The sequence below is a fragment of the Polypterus senegalus genome, chromosome 1 (assembly GCF_016835505.1).
Source record: "Polypterus senegalus isolate Bchr_013 chromosome 1, ASM1683550v1, whole genome shotgun sequence".
NCBI lineage: Eukaryota > Metazoa > Chordata > Cladistia > Polypteriformes > Polypteridae > Polypterus > Polypterus senegalus.
In genome coordinates this window covers 171,641,433-171,661,917 of record NC_053154.1, presented here as the reverse complement: position 1 = coordinate 171,661,917, position 20,485 = coordinate 171,641,433, and the positions used below count along the sequence as shown (strand labels likewise).

General features: G+C 41.3%; 1 protein-coding gene across 1 annotated transcript in view; it reads right to left on the bottom strand.

Annotated features, from left to right (window-relative positions):
- scly (selenocysteine lyase) overlaps positions 1-20,485 on the bottom strand; it is a 48,203-nt gene that overhangs the window by 6,859 nt on the left and 20,859 nt on the right. The window contains 4 exon segments of the mRNA XM_039762994.1: positions 4,286-4,361; positions 15,472-15,571; positions 16,012-16,095; positions 20,324-20,360. Of these exon segments, the coding sequence (XP_039618928.1) occupies positions 4,286-4,361; positions 15,472-15,571; positions 16,012-16,095; positions 20,324-20,360 (297 nt within the window).

Below are 20,485 nucleotides of genomic sequence, written 5' to 3'. Positions count from 1 at the left end.
CTTGTTTTATTATATTTGTACTTTTTATGAAAGTGTTTACATGATATTTGGACTTCAGGCTTCACACCTTATACACATGTCGTAAAGACGGTCCTTGGGTGTGTGTGGGAACTGTTAACATTTGAATCTGATGATTGTATATAGCATGGAACTGACCTCTCTGTACTATGCTGTCCTTTGCATCTCCTGGAGTTCAAAAGAAATACCAACATGCAGCAACAAGATCAGAACAAAAAAACAAACGCGGTCACTAACTACAACTGCATGAAGGTATGCAAATGAATATAATGTTGCATCAGTGCAACGTTTTCCAAAATGTACAATATCGGTCATAAAATGAATTATTCCAAATGTCATATATACCTAAGTCTCTCTTTTTTTGTCAGCGTGGCTTTGACAACATGGATCAGAAGGTGCATACTAGTTCAGCTTGAGCAGGAGCACTCAAGAATAAAACTGAATAAAAAAAATTGACATCCAGTCATTCTCAGTCACGCACACCACTCGCATCCACGCCCACAGTTCTCCCAGTCTTGTTGGCGCACAAGATCTGACACGGTTTTCAAATGAAGAGGGGTTGTAACAAAACAAGTTTGTTATACCACGTCTTTATTTGAAAACGGCATCAGAACCAGGGGGTGTGTGGGAGCTTAAACGTGAGAGAGAGAATAAAACTGAAAGAAAAAAAAAAACACTAACTTTAACTATAAATTTACAGACGCAAATCAAATGTATGCTTTTATTGTATGATATTAACAATAAGAGCAGCTCACTACCGAAAATGGTAAATTTGGGAAGCAGCTGATATCGAAACCGCAACCTCTTTGACTGGAAAGCAGCAGTTCTTCGCATTGCACCACGCAAGCTGTCGTATCAACCGCCTACCGTAACCTGCTTTCTTTTTTCTTCGGTTAAATTCTTGAATAAAATTACACTTGTTTTGTTATACTTGTATCTTTTGTGAAAGTGTTTATTTCATATTTGTATTTCAGGCTTCACACCTTATACATTTCATGTCTACATTTTTTCAATTATTACTAAAACATGAAAAACGTTCTGCGGTGGCTGGCGCCCTGCCCGGGGTTCGTTTCCTGCCTTGTGCCCTGTGTTGGCTGGGATTGGCTCCAGCAGACCCCCGTGACCCTGTACTTAGAATATAGCAGGTTGGATAATGGATGGATGGATGAAAAAACGTTTCTGTGTTAACTACGTTTTGCATAGATTGTTGTTGACACAGAACACACATGAAATGTATGTATTCCAAATGATGATGTACTATTTTACCTTATAAAGCTCCAGCACGTCACTTGAAGATAAACACTGAGCACTGAGAAACTTCTTTGCGAAATGAACTGCAGCAGTGGGCGGGGGGATGGAATACCAGGCTGCTTGCTGCTTATCGACACATTTACAGGACAAAAGACACTGACGGAGAGGTGCGAATGAATTTAAGGTGGGCCGGATTTACAAGCTTTCTCGTAGGTTCTGGTAATTCTAGTGTTAATCTAAGCAGTACTTGACCCTCTGAAATTTCTAAGTTACTCAGTACCTTCTTAGTAGTCCCTTTTACCGATGGAAAGTTACCTACTTCCTCACTTGTGAAGATCTCATAAACTTGCGAGTTTAGAGTATCTGCTATTTCACTGTCTGTACTTTTTCATTCCCCTTTACTACTCCTGATGCACTTCACCTCCTTGACTGTTCTTTTACTACAAAAATTCTGAATGAATCTCTTTGGGTTGTGTTTTGCCTTATCTGCTATATTCCTCTTTAACTGTCTTCCTCCCTAATATTCTTCTTAATAGTTGTCCTCATTCTCTCATATGCCCTACGATTCACATTGGATTTATTAGTCTTATATGGTCTAGTCTTTTTGCAGCTTCTTTTCTCACTCTTTATTAACCCAATACTAAATTTCCTACTAATTCCAAATGTATGTAGGTACCTGTCCTGTACTACATGTAAAATGTTTTTAAAACTTGTTCCACTGTTTCTCAGCTGTCTCCACAGTCCTCCTTTGACTTTGCTAAATCTCTGCAAAATTTGCTCTACCAAAGTTAAATTTAACAGTTTTAGTCTTTGCATCCGCACTTTTCCAAAACACTGAGAATTATATTATATTATGGTCACTTGACCCTAGTGGTTCAATCAACTCTACACCCTCAATTCTATCCTGATTTTCACAAATAATAAATCTAGACAGGCTTCACCCTGCGTCAATGCTTTAATATGCTGTGCTAAAAAGCAGTCACTGATTACTTCAAAAACTCCTGTGCTCTGCTATTTGCAATATTATTGCAGTTAATATTCAGGTAGTTGAAGTCCCCCATGCCTATAATATACTTGCCTTTTTAATATTACTAAAAAGAAGTGCATTGACATTACTGCCTGCATTGGGTGGTCTATGATACACTCCTAAAATAAGGCCTTTTCCCTTAATGCTTCCCAGGCAAAGCCACATGTCCTCACAAAGGCAAGGCTTACCGCCCAATTGAAGAGGACTTGCATTTAAATTCTGTTTTGACTAAACAGCAACTCCAACTCCTATTCTGTTCAGTCTATCCTTCCTAAAATCACAAATCCCTCTATGTAATACTCATCCCCATCTTTCTTATTTTGCTCTAATATTTGTTTTATTTTTGATACTTCTAGAATTAAGGCAAGCTATTTATTGTTAATGTTTTTCTTGTTTTACTTTTACATTTAAACGTTGGGTTAAAATTTACATTACTATGCATTTTTATTTCAACACTATTGTTTGTTTCTCCATGTACATTTCTAAACTTGGCCTGTCCTAAACTCCCTGCTCCCCCCATAACCTAGATTAAATAATCCTCAACTAACCTACTCATACGCCTACCCAACACATTGATACCCCTCCGGTTCAGATGTAACCCATCGCAGCGAAACAGGTCCTATCTGTTCCAAAAGGAGCTCCAATGCCCCATATACCTTCCACCCTACACCAAGATTTCAGCCACAAAGTTGTGCTAAACCTTCTAATCTCCTCAATCTTACCTGGACTGGTGTGAGACACAGGCAGAACTTCAGTGAAGACTACCTTGTCAGTTCTGCTCCTCTGCCTGGCACCTATTTAAATTTTGATCATAGAATTGACAGACTATTCTTATGTATATCATTTTGTCCCACATGGTCAATGACAACTTGACACACCCCCACTCTGGCCAAAAGCCTATCCACCCTTCAAGGGATGTCCCCCACTTGTGCAACCAGAAGGCAACACACCGTGAAAGACTCTGTTTCTGATGCAAATCTGTGCTTCACTGTCACTACCTCGTTCTTTCTGGGAACTGTTTTTGAGGTGTCCCATTGGGGCTTCTCATACCTGCTTACCAGCTCAGAATCATCAGAAATACCGTCCAGCTCCGTAAGGACCTGAAAATTGTTCGACACTTCCAATTTTGGGGTCGATGCCCCCAGACAGTGTGTACCCTTTACCATGCGCCTTGTGACCCACCTGTCCCTATCTGTCTGGTATCGCGCCTCCCGTGCCACCTTAGGGGTGCAAATTATCTCTTTATAGGATACCTAGGCCAGGTCTGTCAATTCTCTACTACAATGTAGGCCAGCCAACTCCTCCTCCAGTTCAGGTGCTGGATCAGCTGGCACCTCCTGCAGATATAATATAGGGCACATAGATGACGGGCTCCTCTAAAATGTTATCTAAACAACATTCAACAGGTCTTGCATTGCACTGGCCTCATTATTAAAATTTGAGTTAGGATTATTAAAACTATCTAATTTTTGTTATTATTATTTTATTAAAATTAAATGGAAAAAAACTAAGAAATTGCTTTGTAAATATCTGCTGCTAGTTAATTTCTTACTGTCTTGTCTGGTCCTACAGCTGCTTGTGGCTAATCGTCGTACAGAAATGCCTGTGTCAGCTACAGCTGCTTACTCCTCTGCCTCACTGATGTTAGTCTGAATACAAATAACAAGAACAAGTACACGTAACAAGTAACTTTTCCAAACACCCAGCTGCTTTTGCTACTGTGCGGGTGGAAAAAAAAGAAAAAACAAAAAAAACCTTCTAAAGGGAAAAAAGCTTTAAAAATTCACAGCTTCTTGGCATCAACTGAAACACAAGTTTATAGGAGCAAAATGTACTTTTTAATTAACTCTCACACTACAGAAAACAGAACCTCTCAGTCGCTTCTCTCATTTTTGACAGCCAAAGTGTTCCCGGTTTATAATAAATTTAAAGTTAGCTGAGTAGCATTATCTTTCATCATAATTGTTTAATTTTGGGTACCCAACTCACCGGTCTTCTTGGCTTGAATGACATGCAGCACCCACACTGGCTAAGAGCCTTTGGCAGCTAGCAAGCACCCTGCGACCTGAAAAATAGGGTAAAAAAAAAAATAGCACTCAGCACCTAACTTGGTCAGATTACCCAACACAGCATGAAGGGATGAATTATAAGTTCTATTTTCCTGTCAACAAGTATATTTGCTAGGTTGTTCCTTGTGCCTTACTTTATTTCTTTTACTCTTTTTTCTGTTTTCTAATCCGTTTCCTTATTATTTCTTAATCACTTACATTTAGGTGTTTTGGCCAAAAGAGGTAGGCTTTTATTCATGGTTCTCAAGTCTTGCGGCGTTCTAGGTTGCAGTTACCTGGGGGAAGTATAATCTCCCTACCAAACCTACATGTTGGAGTAGAATTAGTTAGCAAGCAAGCTGACATACTTATAGTCCTCAGCATACCTCTCTAAAATTGATTAGTAAGCACTTTGGGATGCCTTTGGTGTTTATCACTCTACCTTTTAGATAGCTACACTTGTAGCATATTTATCATCAACTCAACTGTGCTTTGACCAGATCATATTTTTTACAGTGAGCCTAGAAACTTTTTGTGCTCTTCTTTATACATTAAATATTATTCCTTATTAATTCCCTCCATTCTCTAATACCATTAGGCTTTATTGCCAATCACTCAAATATATTTTATATACATTGCTTTTTACAGGTGTTTCTTATTTAAGGTTTTGTGTCAATTGAAGAATATAAATACTATTATATTAATTATGTAGAATAAAAAGAATTCAGTTATATAAATGGTACAGAGATTATTGCTGCTCCCTACAGGGTCCACTGTTCTGGTTTTAAATCCACTGCCCACTCATTGTCCATGACTAACATACACATTCTCTTCAAGTCTGTGTGGATTCTCCTCCCACATTTCTAAAGACATGCTTCTTAGGTTAACTAACAATTCTAAGATGACCCAGTGATGGAAGGAACATCTGTGAGTGTATGAGGGAGTCCTGTGATGGACTGGTGCCTGTACCACAGCTGGTTCTTGCCTTGAGCTTGGATGCTGGAAGAGAATTGGAATAAGAAGTTTGTGAAAGTTTTGTAAGTTATTCTACCTGAAACAATGCCCATCATACATGCTGTTGTTGAAGGAGCAAATGTTAAATATCTGGTGACAACTGTAAACTTGTGTATCATAGTAAATGACATTGTGTTTAATCATGTATCAGTTTACATTTGCACTATTCATAAAACAAATAACCTATTCTGCATTTGGATACATTGTCAAAAACAGTATATACAGTACAAACACATGTACATGCTTTTACACATTAAACTATTAACTGTCTACTTATAAAACAGCTTTCTCAAAATAAAAGTTGGCATAAAATGCAGCCTGCAAAACACCCTTTAAGCCTCTCCCACCCCCTTATTTTCAATTTCAGAGTAAGGTTTTCATTTACTAATAGAGATCTGACCTGCTTAACACATTACTTAGTGTAACTTAAAAGCTGAAGAAGAAATAATTTCTCAGCTGAATAATACAAAACTACATTAAAAGATGGGGAGGGGAGTCATTCACTTCTGACACTACTGTAACAACTGGTAGTTGAGTATTGAAGTTCTCGGAGCTGAACTTTGCTGCGCACTTCCCCCAAGCTATCGGCTAGCGGAATGCCAGCGCCATACACGCAGCTGTACCTAGCTCATTAAGCAGGCGAACACTCGTGTCCCATACACCGCACGACCCCGAGTGTCTCTGTAAATAATTGCATAGATGGAATATCTAGCAAGACACAGCTCTGTCCTTTATAACCTCTTTAATAGAGCAGAGAGTCAAAAACAAAGCTTAACACATTGCAAGGCCATTCATAAAGACATCTTTCTCCATGATGGTAACTGTTACACTTTTATATAACTGGGCTGCAAATGAACCAAACCCACCCAAACTAACTTGACATAAACACATAACATCTCTAATACAAAAGAAATCGATTGCCTTGCTTAATTAACATAAAAAGTAAACTCTAAAGAAATACCCATAATGCACCAGGCTGTTAGCGCTGACTGCCGGGTCATTACATAGCCCCCCCCAAGAGGGTTAGTGTCCCCACAACAAAATCCAACAAATGTCCTGGCTGGCGACGAACACGCTTCGGCCTTCCTGATGTTCTATCACCCGTGCCAGGCTCAGTCCCGAGTCCGTCATTGTCTGTCTCGGCACCGGGGGTGGATGGTGGAGAGCTACTCTGGTTCTCTGGTTCCTCTTGTTCAGAGGTCAATGGGTGATATGGTGCTTATGAAGCACCACCCGTCTGCCCCGTCCAGGCATTCGGACCCTGAAAACCACCTTCGAAATTTGGTCCAAAATCTCCCCAGGTCCCTGCCAGTGATGGGTCAATTTGGGAGACAATCCCCGCTTCCTTTGGGGGCAAAACACCCACACTCTGTCCCCTTGTCCCAGGGTCGGCCCGTGTGCCCGGGTGTCGTATGCCCGCTTCTGGCGGGCTCCAGCTTCCTCTAGGGCCTCCCTGGCCAGTTGATGGACGGTGTTTAGACGCACCTTCAACCGCCTAAAGTAGTCCAGTTTGGGCCCACCAACAATCTCAGGCTCGGGGGGCGAGCCAAACACCAAATCCACTGGCGTGCGGAGCTCTCTCCCGAACATCAGCCCCGCCGGTGTGCACTGACTTGACTCCTGTACTGCTGTTCTATACGCTCACAGGACCAAAGGCAAATGCTGGTCCCAGTCTCTAGTGCTGACTAGTCAGGATAGCAAGTTGGGTGGCCAGGGTGCGGTTGAAACGCTCGACCAGTCCATCGCTTTGAGGGTGAAGGGGAGTGGTTCTGGTCTTCTTCACCCCCAGTCGCTGGCACACCTCCCTGAACAACCGACTCTCAAAATTCCGCCCTTGGTCACTATGAAGTTCGTCCGGCACTCCGAATCGGGTGAACATCTCATCCACTAGCCGCTGGGCTGCTGTGGAGGCACTCTGGTTAGGAACTGCATATGCCTCTGGCCATTTCGTAAAATAATCCATAGCGACCAAGACGAAGCGGTTTCCGCTTCGTGACAGGAAAAGGACCCAGGACATCCACCCCAATCCTCTCCATGGGTGCCCCGACTAGGTACTGCTGCAATGGCGCATGAGAGCGTTGGCCGGGTCCTTTCTGTGCGGTACAGACATCACAACAGTGAACATGCAGCTCTGCATCTTGCCGACACCCTGGCCAATAGAACCGCTGCCGCAGCCGTCGCACTGTCTTAGCATTCCCAAAGTGGCCGGATCCAGCTGCTCCATGAACCCAACGGAGGACCTCTGACCACAGAGCATGGGGAACCAGAAGTTGCAGACGGTCAATTCCACTTCTTGGTGCTTGCCACCGTCTGTAGACCACGCCATCGTGCAACTCCTGGTTGCCCCACTGGGAGTGAAGTGACTTGATCTCAGGCCCCTGGGAGGACACGGTTTGCCAGTCTGGACGTGCTTGGGTCTCCAGCCAGCCCTTTACCTTCACCAACACTTGGTTGTTTGCCTGCAGTTGCCTCAGCTGGTCAGTGGTGAACGACTCCCCTCCCCCATCAGTGTCACCTAGCCCTGCTGATGCTGATGATGGCCCCAGACCTCTTTCTTCCTGATGACTGCAATACCGACACTCGCCGGTGAGGCATGGACGCCTGGAGAGGGCATCAGCATTGGCATGCTGCCGCTCTGGTCGGTGCTGTACCTCAAAATCGTATTCTTGGAGGATCTCCATCCACCTTGCCACCTGGCCCTCTGGTTGCCGGAAATTTAACATCCAAGTAAGGCTAGCATGGTCAGTCCGAAGTGTGAACCTAGTACCCAGGAGGTAGGGCCTAAAGTGCCGTACTGCCAGGATCACTGCTAACAACTCCCACCGGGTGACGCAGTAGTTTCTTTCTGGTCGACTGAGGCTGCAGCTATAGTAGGCCACCACTCTCTCTCCGGTCTCCCCCCTCTGGGAGAGTACGGCCCCAACACCCACATTGCTAGCGTCAGTGTCCACAAGGAAAGGTTGGTTGGGATCAGGGTAAGCCAGGACAGGTGCGCCGATGAGGGCGGCTTTTAGTTGCTGGAAGGCTGCTGCGCAGTTCTCAGACCACCCAAACCGCTGGCCCTTATTTGTCAGCTGGTGCAAGGGGCTGGCAATGGTTGCAAAGTCTCTGACAAACCTTCTGTAGTACGAGGCTAAGCCCAGAAAGCTCCACAGCTCAGTGATGTTGGCTGGTGGGGGCCAGTTCCTCACGGCAGCCACCTTCGCTGGGTCGGTAGCCACCCCACTCTCGCTAACCACGTGTCCCAGAAACTGGGTCTGTCGGGTGAGTAGGTTACACTTGGCGGGGTTCAGCCGCAATCCGGCGCTACGGATGGCTGTCAGGACCTCCCATAAATTGTGAACAGCCTGGTCAAAGTCTCTGCCATGGACCAAAAGATCATCCAAGTAGACTACACAGCGGGTTCGGGGAATGTCTTTAAGGACCCGCTCCATCAGTCTTTCGAAGGTGGCGGAGCGTTACAAAGTCCAAAAGGCATCACCTTAAACTGCCACAGCCCTTGTCCGATGGTGAATGCAGTTTTGGGCCGTTCCTCTGATGCCAGTTCTACTTGCCAATACCCACTGTGCGAGTCCAAGGTGCTGAACCAACAGGATCCAGCCACATAATCCAATGCATCATCGATGCGTGGCAGTGGGTATGAATCCTTGCGGGTGACTGCATTTAGTCTGCGGAAATCCACACAGTGGTGCCACCCCCCCGTTTTCTTCCGCACCATGACCATAGGTGCAGCCCAGGGGCTGTCCGAAGGCTCAATAATGCCGTTAGCTGCCATATCACGAATCATTTCTTCAGCAGCTTGACGCTTCGCAAGAGGCAATCTGTGGGGGCGCAAACAAATGGGGGCGGCGTGGCCAGTGTCAATGTGATGTTTCACTAGAGCTGTCCTGGTACAGTCCTCCTCTCGGGCCGCAAAAATGTCCACAAAGTCTTTCAATAGGCGCTGTAGTTGCTCCTGCTGTGGCGCTCAGATGCTCACCACTTGACGGCCCAATTCCTCCACAGCGCAACCGTCTCAGATGATGGGGGGTTGTGTGGTGAAAGCAGTTGGGATGCACTGGTCTGAGCTGCAATACTCTCCTGGGGGTCCTCTTGAGTCCCTGTAGCTCCCGAGCAGCGGCCGGGAGCCGGTGAGCAGGGGTGTCCAGGTGAATTCAGGTAAGCAGCCCTTCCAGGATGGTTCCAGCCCGACCGGAGCGGCACAGTCTCATTACTGAGGCAGAGGACGGCCCTTGACACATCAACACGTGCTCCCCAGTGGGCCAACAAGTCCAACCCAATGCTGCACTCATCTCTGATGTCGGCGAGCCAGAACTCGTGGCTGATCTTCTACGCGGTGGTGTGCTGGGGTGGCAGCATAAAGATGAAAGACGCCTCACGCCTGGACAAACTTGTTAAGAAGGCAGGCTCTATTGTAGGATTAAAGTTGGACAGTTTAACATCTGCGGCAGAGCGACGGGCATTAAGAAAATTCCTGTCAATCATGAATAATCCACTGCATCCACTGAACAGTGTCATCTCCAGGCAGAGGAGTAGCTTCAGTGACAGACTTTTGTCACTGTCCTGCTCCACTGACAGACTGAGGAGATCGTTCCTCCCCCACACTATGCGACTCTTCAATTCCACCCGGGGGAGTAAATGCTAACATTTAATTTTATTTTAATTTTTTTTCATTTTTATTACTATTTAATTTAATATTGTTTCTTTGTATCAGTATACTGCTGCTGGATTATGTGAATTTCCCCTTGGGATTAATAAAGTATCTATCTAAAAATGAGTACATTATTTGTATGTGAAATGTATATTATACGTATTTTAAATTTCCTTTTCAATGTCAATAGGTGTATGCTAGTTATAGAATATTTCAAAGAGGTTTTTACAAATCTAACCGTTTTGTTTCAGAACACATGACCTCAGTGGGCTAACATTCATGGTACATTATTTATTTAAAATCGGAAAACCAAGCACATTAGGTTGAGCAGCTGCTCATCCCACATTCCCTTCTAAAATTGCCCTAGGCTAAAATACCCATAACTGAATGTCTTTGTAAAGTGTCTCATTTTGCTGCATCCTGTGATATAAGAGTGCCATCCAAACACACGGCAACTTCGTTCTCTATGCTGAAGCATGTGGCAGCTATATGCTCTCATACATTATACATTAAAGAATTGGTTCATGTTTTGACAACTGTTGAGAGAGGATCAAGTTCACCGAGGTAAACTTTTATTTCCACTTCACTCATGTCATTTTAGGCTACAGGGGGAGGGCATCAAGCAACATTTCACTTCTGTATAGAATTTCTGATGAAAATTTGAAAGCGGTCTTGGCAGGGAAAATGCGTAAATAAATTAAATGATTATGATCTTTTTTCAATGTCCTGTATCACATTTAAAACTGTTTTTTGGCTGGTAAATTACCATTGTGGGAAATTAAGCACTGAACAAAAAAGATAAAAACCAGCAAAGGTGATATGATACTTTTAAAGTCTTTAATAATAAACAAAATTGAGGCTTCTGTCAGTATAGAGTGAGGTGTATTGCATTGGTTGCTTATTCCTTATGTTCTATCTTAATGTCTGCAAAAACCATTTAAATCTCTTTACATTTTATCAGTTTTTTTTATACATCAATATATTCTCTATTTGGGTAATATAGATTAAGATGGTATTGTTTTTTATGTGACATGCATATTATTTGACTAATACACAGTAAAAACTGAGAAATGCATGATAGTTCAATGGGAATGGAATAGGTAAGGTTGCCATATCGTAAAATGTAGGATAATTATTACTAAGCAATTGCAAACTGTGCAATTGCATGTTTCATCCAGTTACTTCACTCCTGTGGTCAAGGGCTACTTGAGATGATATGCAAATCCAGGAGCAACTACTTGGAGTTCAAAAAAGGGATAAGCATGCTAGGCCTGTGCTGCATTTTTTTTCTTTTGCTGTTTTATTCTAGGTTCGCTTCCCGGGTCCTCCCTGCGTGGAGTTTGCATGTTCTCCCCGTGTCTGCGTGGGTTTCCTCCGGGCACTCCGGTTTCCTCCCACAATCCAAAGACATGCAGGTTAGGTGGATTGGCGATTCTAAAATTGGCCCTAGTGTGTGCTTTGTAGGTGGGTGTGTTTGTGTGTGTCCTGCGGTGGGTTGGCACCCTGTCCAGGATTGGTTCCTGCCTTGTGCCCTGTGTTGGCTGGGAATGGCTCCAGCAGACCCCCGTGACCCTGTATTCGGATTCAGCGGGTTAGAAAATGGATGGATGTTTTATTCCATATAAAGAAGATGGAATTCCATGTCATATTATCTCAGTTGAGTGGAGGATAGGTGTTTTCATGGTTGTATATGTGCACTGAATAAAGGTAAAACTGCACATATATATGTGTGTATATTATATATGTGTGTGTGTGTGCAGATAAATGCAGATAACAGCTGGGGCTTTTTTTTTTTTACTTGGCCACTGATAAAAATAAGTAAGGCAAAGCTGATGACAAGGTGGTTCAAAAAGTTGGCTGCAGCATATTTTTTTTTTTTAATTGTCTCAAGAAAACCGATACATGAAATGTAGTAGAAATTAATGCAGCACTGTTTTTTCGATTCTATGCCATGTCACTCCAAACAAAATTTCACTCTGTTACCTCCTCCTCCCACCTACTTTCTCATACTTCTGCAGAAGTTCCACCTTGCTCCTGACCACATTCTTGTTTTCTTGTCTAAAAGGTATATTAATAGGGAACATACTGGATTCTTAAAACAGAAAAATCTATAAAGGTGAAAAAAACACAACATACTCTAACCAGTAGTCATTATCATGCATCTGCTTTTACATGCTGTTATGCATATACACCACAGGGCCTGTGATAATTCATTTTGAAACTCATTTAAAAAAAAAAAGAACAGATGCCATTGTGTAACAGTTGCACGCCAGCTATCTTTTTGTAATTCTAATAATTATAATTCCAAGAGCCAAGCTTAAAAGAAATGGTGTGACGGCATTTTGCTGCTATGAACCTAAATTGTAGAATACTTTACCTACAGTAATTTGTCAGGCTTATACTGTGGGACAAAACTATTAAAAAAAACATTTTTTTTTTTTTTTAAATATGGCTTTGTCATAGCTACAATTTAATTGAATTCCTTATGGACTATATGGCCACAGAACTATGATATTCTTCAGTGATCCTCAGTCTATACTAATTCGCACTATTCTCTACTGTTTTTGATTTGTTCTTCTGTGGTGACAATAAGTGCCACCAGCACCTGATCAACTCACTATGCAGTGATGTCATAATGAAGGCAGGAATCTCAACTATCTACAAGACCAACTTCAAATATGAAAACTAAGAATTAAAAACATTTATGTTAGGTAAAATGCCCAGTGCGGCATGGATGTCTTTTGGCCTTCAAACCCCTGAAGATTTTGTTTTATTCTCCAGCCTAAGTGGAGTGTTTTTTTTAAATAGTATTGCCTTTCCTGAATTGGCTTTTTTAATTGGTTTTCTTGTAAAACACTTTGAGCTTCACTGTTTTAAAATGTACTGTATAAATAAATTTTGTTGTTTTTCAGACTGCATGGACTTTTACAGTTAAACAGTACTGATGACAGTTTATTTTTCAAGAAGCAATTTTATCAGAGGTTTATCTATGATTTCTCTGCTTATTTCATGGCAATGTGAAAAAAGTCTAATGCCCACATCCAACCACAACTCTTAAATTTACTCTTGTTCGTAAAACCACAAAACTTCTTGAATGCAACATCCTAACATTATTCATATTACAGTAATCCCTCCTCGATCGCGGGGGTTGCGTTCCAAGACCCCCCGATAGGTGAAAATCCGCGAAGTAGAAACCATATGTTTGTATGGTTATTTTTATATATTTTAAGCCCTTATAAACTCTCCCACACTGTTAACATTATTAGAGCTCTCTAGACATGAAATAACACCCTTTAGTCAAAAGTTTAAACTGTGCTCCATGACAAGACTGAGATGGCAGTTCTTTCTCACAATTAAAAGAATGCAAACATATCTTCTCTTCAAAGGAGCGCCGTCAGGAGCAGAGAATGTCAGAGAGAGCTCTTTCTAAGAAAGGCAAACAATCAAAAAATCAATACGTGCTTTTAAGTATGCAGAAGCACCACGATAAAGCGGCATTTTGTAGAGGAGCGTCCGTATCTTCTAGGCAAACAACCTCTATGCAAACAGCCCCTCTGCTTACACCCCCTCCGTCAGGCAGAGAGAGTGAGAGAGATAGAGAGAAACAAATATTCAAGCACCGTGCGGGAAGCATATCTTATATCATTGAGGAGTTTTAGTTAATATGTAATACATGCTCTGATTGGGTAGCTTCTAAGCCATCCACCAATAGCGAGCGTCCCTTGTATGAACTCAACTGGGCAAACAAACTGAGGAAGCATGTACCATAAATTAAAAGACCCATTGTCTACAGAAAGCCGTGAAACAGCGAAAAATCCGTGATATATATTTAGATGTGCTTACATTTAAAATCCGCGATAGAGTGAAACCGCGAAAGTCGAAGCGCGATATAGCGAGGGATTACTGTATACCATTTTGACATAAGCAGTGAGCATGTTGTGTAATTATTTATTGAGATGTTCAGCCAGGTTAATGTATTTATTAAATTTTTCCTGACACTGCTTTGGACTACATATTTGACAATACACCTGCAAACATCATATCTTTGGACATGTGTTTTTCATTTAACAGATTATATATAAATGTACACCAATGAGCCAAAACATTATGACCACTCCAATACGAAATGAATGACATTCGCTATCTAGTAACAAGAGCACACCTAAAGAGCATCTGAAATGAGCCAGTCAGAACCTGGACCTTGTATCAATGGAAGAAGGTTACTTGGTATGATGAATCCTGCTTGTTGCATTATGTCGATGGCCAGTTACATGTATGTGATTTACCTGGAAAAGAATGGGCACTAGTATGCACTGAAGGAGGAAGAAAAGCTTGTGGAGGGAGTATGATGCTCTGGGAAATGTTCTGCAAAGAAAACCTTGACATATCATCTACCTAAACATAGCTGCAGACCATATATACATATGTTAACAGTATTCGCCAATGGAAGTGGCCTCTTTCACCAGGATACCGTGCCATGACACACTATACAAATTGTTCGCAAATGCTTTGAGGAACATTATGTAAAGCTGAAGTTGATGCCCAGGCCCCCAGAGCATTACCTCCCCCAGGATGCTAGATGGTAGCCCCGCTGCATTGCAGCAGTTCCTCAGACTCCCGCAGAGTTCCATGGGAGTTGGACTTGGTGCAGCCCTGTTGGGATTCACGGGGGCCGCCAGGGAGTGCTGCAGTAGGATCTGCTGAGCACTTTTGGGCAGTTCTTCTGCCACACCCGGAAGTGCTGCCAAAAACTAGGTCATCAAGCAACTGGAGCACTTCTGGGTGCAGTATAAAAAGGAGCCAGCAGCCACTATTCAAGGAGCCAGAGTCGGGAGGAGGAAGACGAAGCTTGACCGGAGGGGTGGAGGAGAAGAAAAAGAGAAGGAAGTTTATTGTGCTTATGCTGTGGACTGTGCTAGACTTGTGGGAAATGGGGGAAGGTATTTCCCACGAGGTAAAAAAGGAAAAAAAAAAATTGTGTGTGCCTTGAACTTGTGTCCCATGCTTGTCTGTGTTGGGTGAGGCAGCCATGCCAGCCTGGTGGTCCACAATATGCTACAAGTCTAGAAAGGGAAAGTATACCTTTGGCTCTTGTTCAACCAAATATCCTGCCTGTCTAATCCTGGTGATATGGGCAAAGTCCAGTCTCGGGCGGGTGACAGTCCAATGCAGGAACACTGACACATAAACCCATTCCCATGTATTTGTTCAATTTGAGATTTGAGAAGCCAGTTAAACTAGCATGTCTGTCTTTGGGAGGAAAAAGCCATATGCCCATGGGAAGAACACACAAACTTTACACAGACAGTGCTTAGGCTGGAAACTGAACCCCTGTTTTTTTAAAACCTGTGAGGCTGTAGCTAAGCTAACCATATTTCCACCTTTGAACCTAATAATAATTAAAAAAAATAACCATTGCATAACAAAAAATATTTCAAATGTAAAAACTGAATCTCTGGTACCTTGTAGGTTTACACCCAAAAAAGAGACATTGCATGTGTTAGGAAGCCTTGCTACTCCATTATAGCGGTTGTTGAAGTGGACTTTCGTTCCAAAAACACCCTGTAGAGAGAGAAGAATAACAAACTATAAAAACATATTGATACTCTGATGCTGTATCTGCCAACCATAATGTTTCAAACAAGAAAACACAAGAAAAGAAGGAATACACCTTAAGATATCCAGATGGGAGTCATGTTTAGCGTAAGAGTATTTAAAACATGGATGAATGAATAGATGTTGCCAAACAGTACAATAAGTGATACAGCACTGCAAAAAATGTCTATACAGTATATAAATAACAAGAAAGATGAAGTGGGCTTCTCAAATATACAAAATGAAAATGAACAGTGAACTGCACAAATAGACGCTGACTCAAAATCTCAAATAAACAGTAATGCACACTATTCATACGGTTTGAATTTCAACATTCCATCAGGAAGCAGAAAGAAGCAACTTCTAGGAACAATACTGTACAGGACAGAAACATGAATATTTCCTACCTCCAGACAATTTTCTAAGTAATCCCGGGTTTTGCGCATATCAGCCATATAATGCTCCAGGTTTTTGTTAACTAGTTCGGCTGCCTAAAAAATAGGAAACATTTCATTGAAAAAAGAGAAACACAGATTTTTGAGAAAATGACCTCCAAGTTCATAAAAATGTTTTAGAGGTGGACAAATTGTAAATTAATTTACTTTGCAAACCTGTTAGTTCCAGGTATGCTTTCTGGTAATTCAGCTTTATATAAGGAATGGAGGGTTACCTGCAATTTTTTACAGCAATGTTTTGTTATACACAAGTGCAGAGCACTCTTCTACCACAATAAAAATACAATCAGCAACATGGAAGATAATATTTTAGCAGATAAATTAATTTTACAGGATGTAAGATATATGGTCTATTTTCAAAACATACAAAAATGTTTTAAGAAAAATTAACTGAATACAACATTAATATTTTATTGCCAAATTTTGTTTTCAGACCCCACCAGTTAGATTCTCTGTTAAACGCATCATTAGGTTGACCTGAGGTGCAATTTATTTTTTACATCATCATACACTTTTACCTGACCATACCCAGTGATATATACAGCTGCATTATAGTCAAACTTGCAGGTACTCATTTAAGTCAAAACTGAGTTTAGGCCTGAAAAGGCATGTTCACACTGTAGTGTTTGGGCTAATAGTAAGGAGCCTTTTCGCAGCCTTCTATAATTCCATTTATTTGTATCACAAAGCTATTTGTAATTATGAATCTTTTCACTTGTATTACTAAAACAGTAGTGGAATGATTTGACTTGTCCTTCCATTTTTTTTTTAAATCCATAATAAAATATGTTTTCATTACTACCTTACTTATACAGTGGTAAGCAAAAAAAAAAAAGGAATACAACTAGCTTCTGGCACTCTTGTCCTTACATCTCCCATTGTTTACAATTAATACTGTTGTCTCCCTTGCTTGATTTATAGACTTCCTACATTGGCTCTCTGTTGTACTCACTAGTAGGTGTATGTGTGTTAGACAGTGATCACAGCAATCTGATGCTCCATAAGCAGTTGTCTTTAAAAGTACCACAAAAGGTAAGGTGGTACATAAAGAATTGGGTCTTCTGTTTTTATCAGACTGGTTTAATTAGGACAACATTGCATGGATCAAATATCTGATAGTTCAGTGGGTTTTGCGAGTTTGTAGTTTGGTTTCCTGGACTTAAAAACTGGTAGTCCACAGCATTCACACAACCAATTTGTCCACCAATTACAGTGGAACCTCAGTTCACGAACGTCTCGGTACACGACCAAAAAGTTTGCCAAACTTTTGCCTCGGTTCACGACCACACACTCGGTATATGAACGAGCCAATTTCCCTTTCGGTTTGTGCGCGGCGATTCCGCACGTTTTGCATTGTTCTCAGTCAGTGCCTGCCTGCCTGTGCGTGCGTGCTGCTGAGAGAGAGAGAGAGAGAGAGAGAGAGAGCAAGGCTGCTCCTGCAGCTGAGCAGGGAGACTGGGTGTTTTTACATTAGTTTACTATTACACTGTGCATTCTATGGTGTAATTAACTATATTTGTGCTTAATCTTTAAAAAAAAATACATACAGTTCGTACGGTCTGGAAAGGATTAATTGTATTTACAGTAATCCCTCCTCGATCGCGGGGGTTGCGTTCCAGACCCCCCCCGCGATAGGTGAAAATCCGCCTATCCGCCTAAGTAGAAACCATATGTTTCTATGGTTATTTTTATATATTTTAAGCCCTTATAAACTCTCCCACACTGTTTATAAATATTCCCCGCAGAGTTATACAGCATAATCCCTTTGTATTCTCTTAGATATTAGGTAAGATTCATTGAAATAATGTATATAAACACACTGTTTATATACAGTAAAACCTAAATATTATTTTAAAGATATTGAGTGTCTCCGATAGCACATATGTTACAGCCATTACGATAGACATGCCAACAGCAATAACTACGTACAATACAAGAAAAATAGTATACAGTAAATGTGTGTACAGTGACACTAAACGTACGTACATGTACTAAGTACTGTAAGTAGAAAATTAATTATGGTTACTCACCAACAATGACATGATGACTTGTCCGATAACAATGAGTTTTATTTTACTGCACAACAAAGGAGAGCGTTACAGCCCTTAAAGGAGCCACTTCAGGCGATTGTGTAGCACTGCCGTTGTTCTTCTTCTGGCAGTCTTCAATGCAAATCCCTAAAGCAGATTCCATCCGGACTACTGCCTTATTACATCCACTTACAACTCGTTTTGCACCCTGGTTAAAAGGACACTGCGGCCGTAGATCTTACAGTATATTCCTGTCCTACTTTTTAAATAAAAAGAATCGTAGCCTCCAAAACATTTACCTTTTCGGCAATCATTAACATCTTCCGTTTTGCGCTTGGGCACGGCCCCTGAAGCAGTAGCAGATCGTTTTGGAGCCATAATGAATGGCTTGACTATGCACAAAGATAAACACAAAAGAGCACAACTCTTTACACAGCGAAACACGTTGATGCTGAATGAGTGAGACGAGACTTCCTGGTTAACACCACATTCAGCAGGCAGGAACTTAACTGCATGCTCTGATTGGTTAGCTTCTCAGTCATCCGCCAATAGCGTCCCTTGTATGAAATCAACTGGGCAAACTAACTGAGGAAGCATGTACAGGAAGTAAAAAGACACATTGTCCGCAGAACCCGCGAAGCAGTGAAAAATCCGCGTTATATATTTAGTTCTGCTTTCATATAAAATCCGCGATAGAGCGAAACCGCGAAAGTCAAAGCGCGATATAGCGAGGGATTACTGTACATACAATCCTATGGGGGAAAAATTGCTTCGGTTCACGACCAACTTGGTTTACGACCAGAGTGTTGGAACGAATTATGGTCGTGAACCGAGGTTCCACTGTATGTTGTTTCATGACAACTGAGATTTCATCAAATACTTTACTCACCCTTGTTTAGAAAGTATTTCAGCACGAAACAAATATGAATCTTGCCTGAAGGGGCCCGAGTTGCCTTGAAAGCTTGCATATTGTAATCTTTTTAGTTAGCCAATAAAAGGTGGGGCTTTTCTCTACATTTTTGTGCATAAAAGCAATCTGCATATTTAGCTAAATAAGACCTAGACAGGATTCCAGGGACAAGGCTGAATATTTTTGTACAGATTTTACGTGACATTTAACATGCAAAACTATTATATCTCTGCAGTGAGTGTATATGTTTATAAGTTATGCTATAATGTGTTGAGGAACTAGCAAAAATTTGCATCTGAATTGCATCTGAAATGAGCTGTGGAAAGACTTGCACAGTGGCCATATTGTGACTAAGCATGCAGCAATATCACTAAATAAAGTGTATCTTATAGTACTAAAGCTATGAGACACCATGTAGTGGAGAGACCTGGTGTACTTTGCAAGGTGCGTGTCTGTGTATTAGGCCTCACAAAATGCACTATAGGCCCAGTAAGAAAGTGTTTTTGTCCTACTTTGTTTAGGCCACACTCACACTGTGGCTAATAGTGCCTCAATTTCCAATTTTCACCAGTTTTTTTTTGACTGATTAAATTACTTTTGCAAGTGCTCTCAATCTGATTGAGTGTGAACAGATACCCACCTGAATGTGCACTACATGTGCCAAATAACAACAAAAATAAATTTGTCCGCTAGCTGTGAAGTTACTACCCAAGTAAATTCACATTTAAATTTTTATCATGCTTGGATTTTGTTTTTCTATATGTTTATCTAATCATTAAATAACCCATCATATTCTCAAACCCAATTAATCCAATGAAGAGTTATATGGGCTGGAGTCTATTTTGATTAGTTCAAGTGCAAGGCAACTACCCCTAGAAAGAGGACAAGTCCATTCAAGTACATGCCCAGACACAACTACACAAGGCCTATTAAGACAAACCAATTAATCTAATCTCAACCCAGGGAGAAAAAAAAACTCATGCATACATGGGGAGTATATGCAGAGTAAAACACAGACAATGACAAGGCCAATCCAAGATGTTGAATGCATAAGGCAATAACATTAACCTCTGCACCACTGTACCATCCTGTCTGAACATTATACATAAAATGAGAGTTTTCTCATCTTTAATTTTTATATTATTTTCATGTGCACCATTCCTTACAAGTATGGATTGACACTCACTGAATTTTAGCATTATTTTGTTACTACTAGGCCAAAAAGTACTTACTATGAAACTAATCTAAAATAAAATACTGCAGAAAATAATACATTTAAGGACAGCAACCCATTAAATGGAATTTCCTTTTAATAGTGACCCACCTTTCCAAGTCCTGCTATCATTGGTGTGTTCTCAGTCCTGTACAGAAAAGCAAAAATACTGAGAAAATGTTGAAAGTAAAGAAAGTGTAAAATATTCTCTCAAGTTGATAATAGTTACTGTATTTAAGGAAAATATCAAAAAAATAGATCACGTTTTAAAGT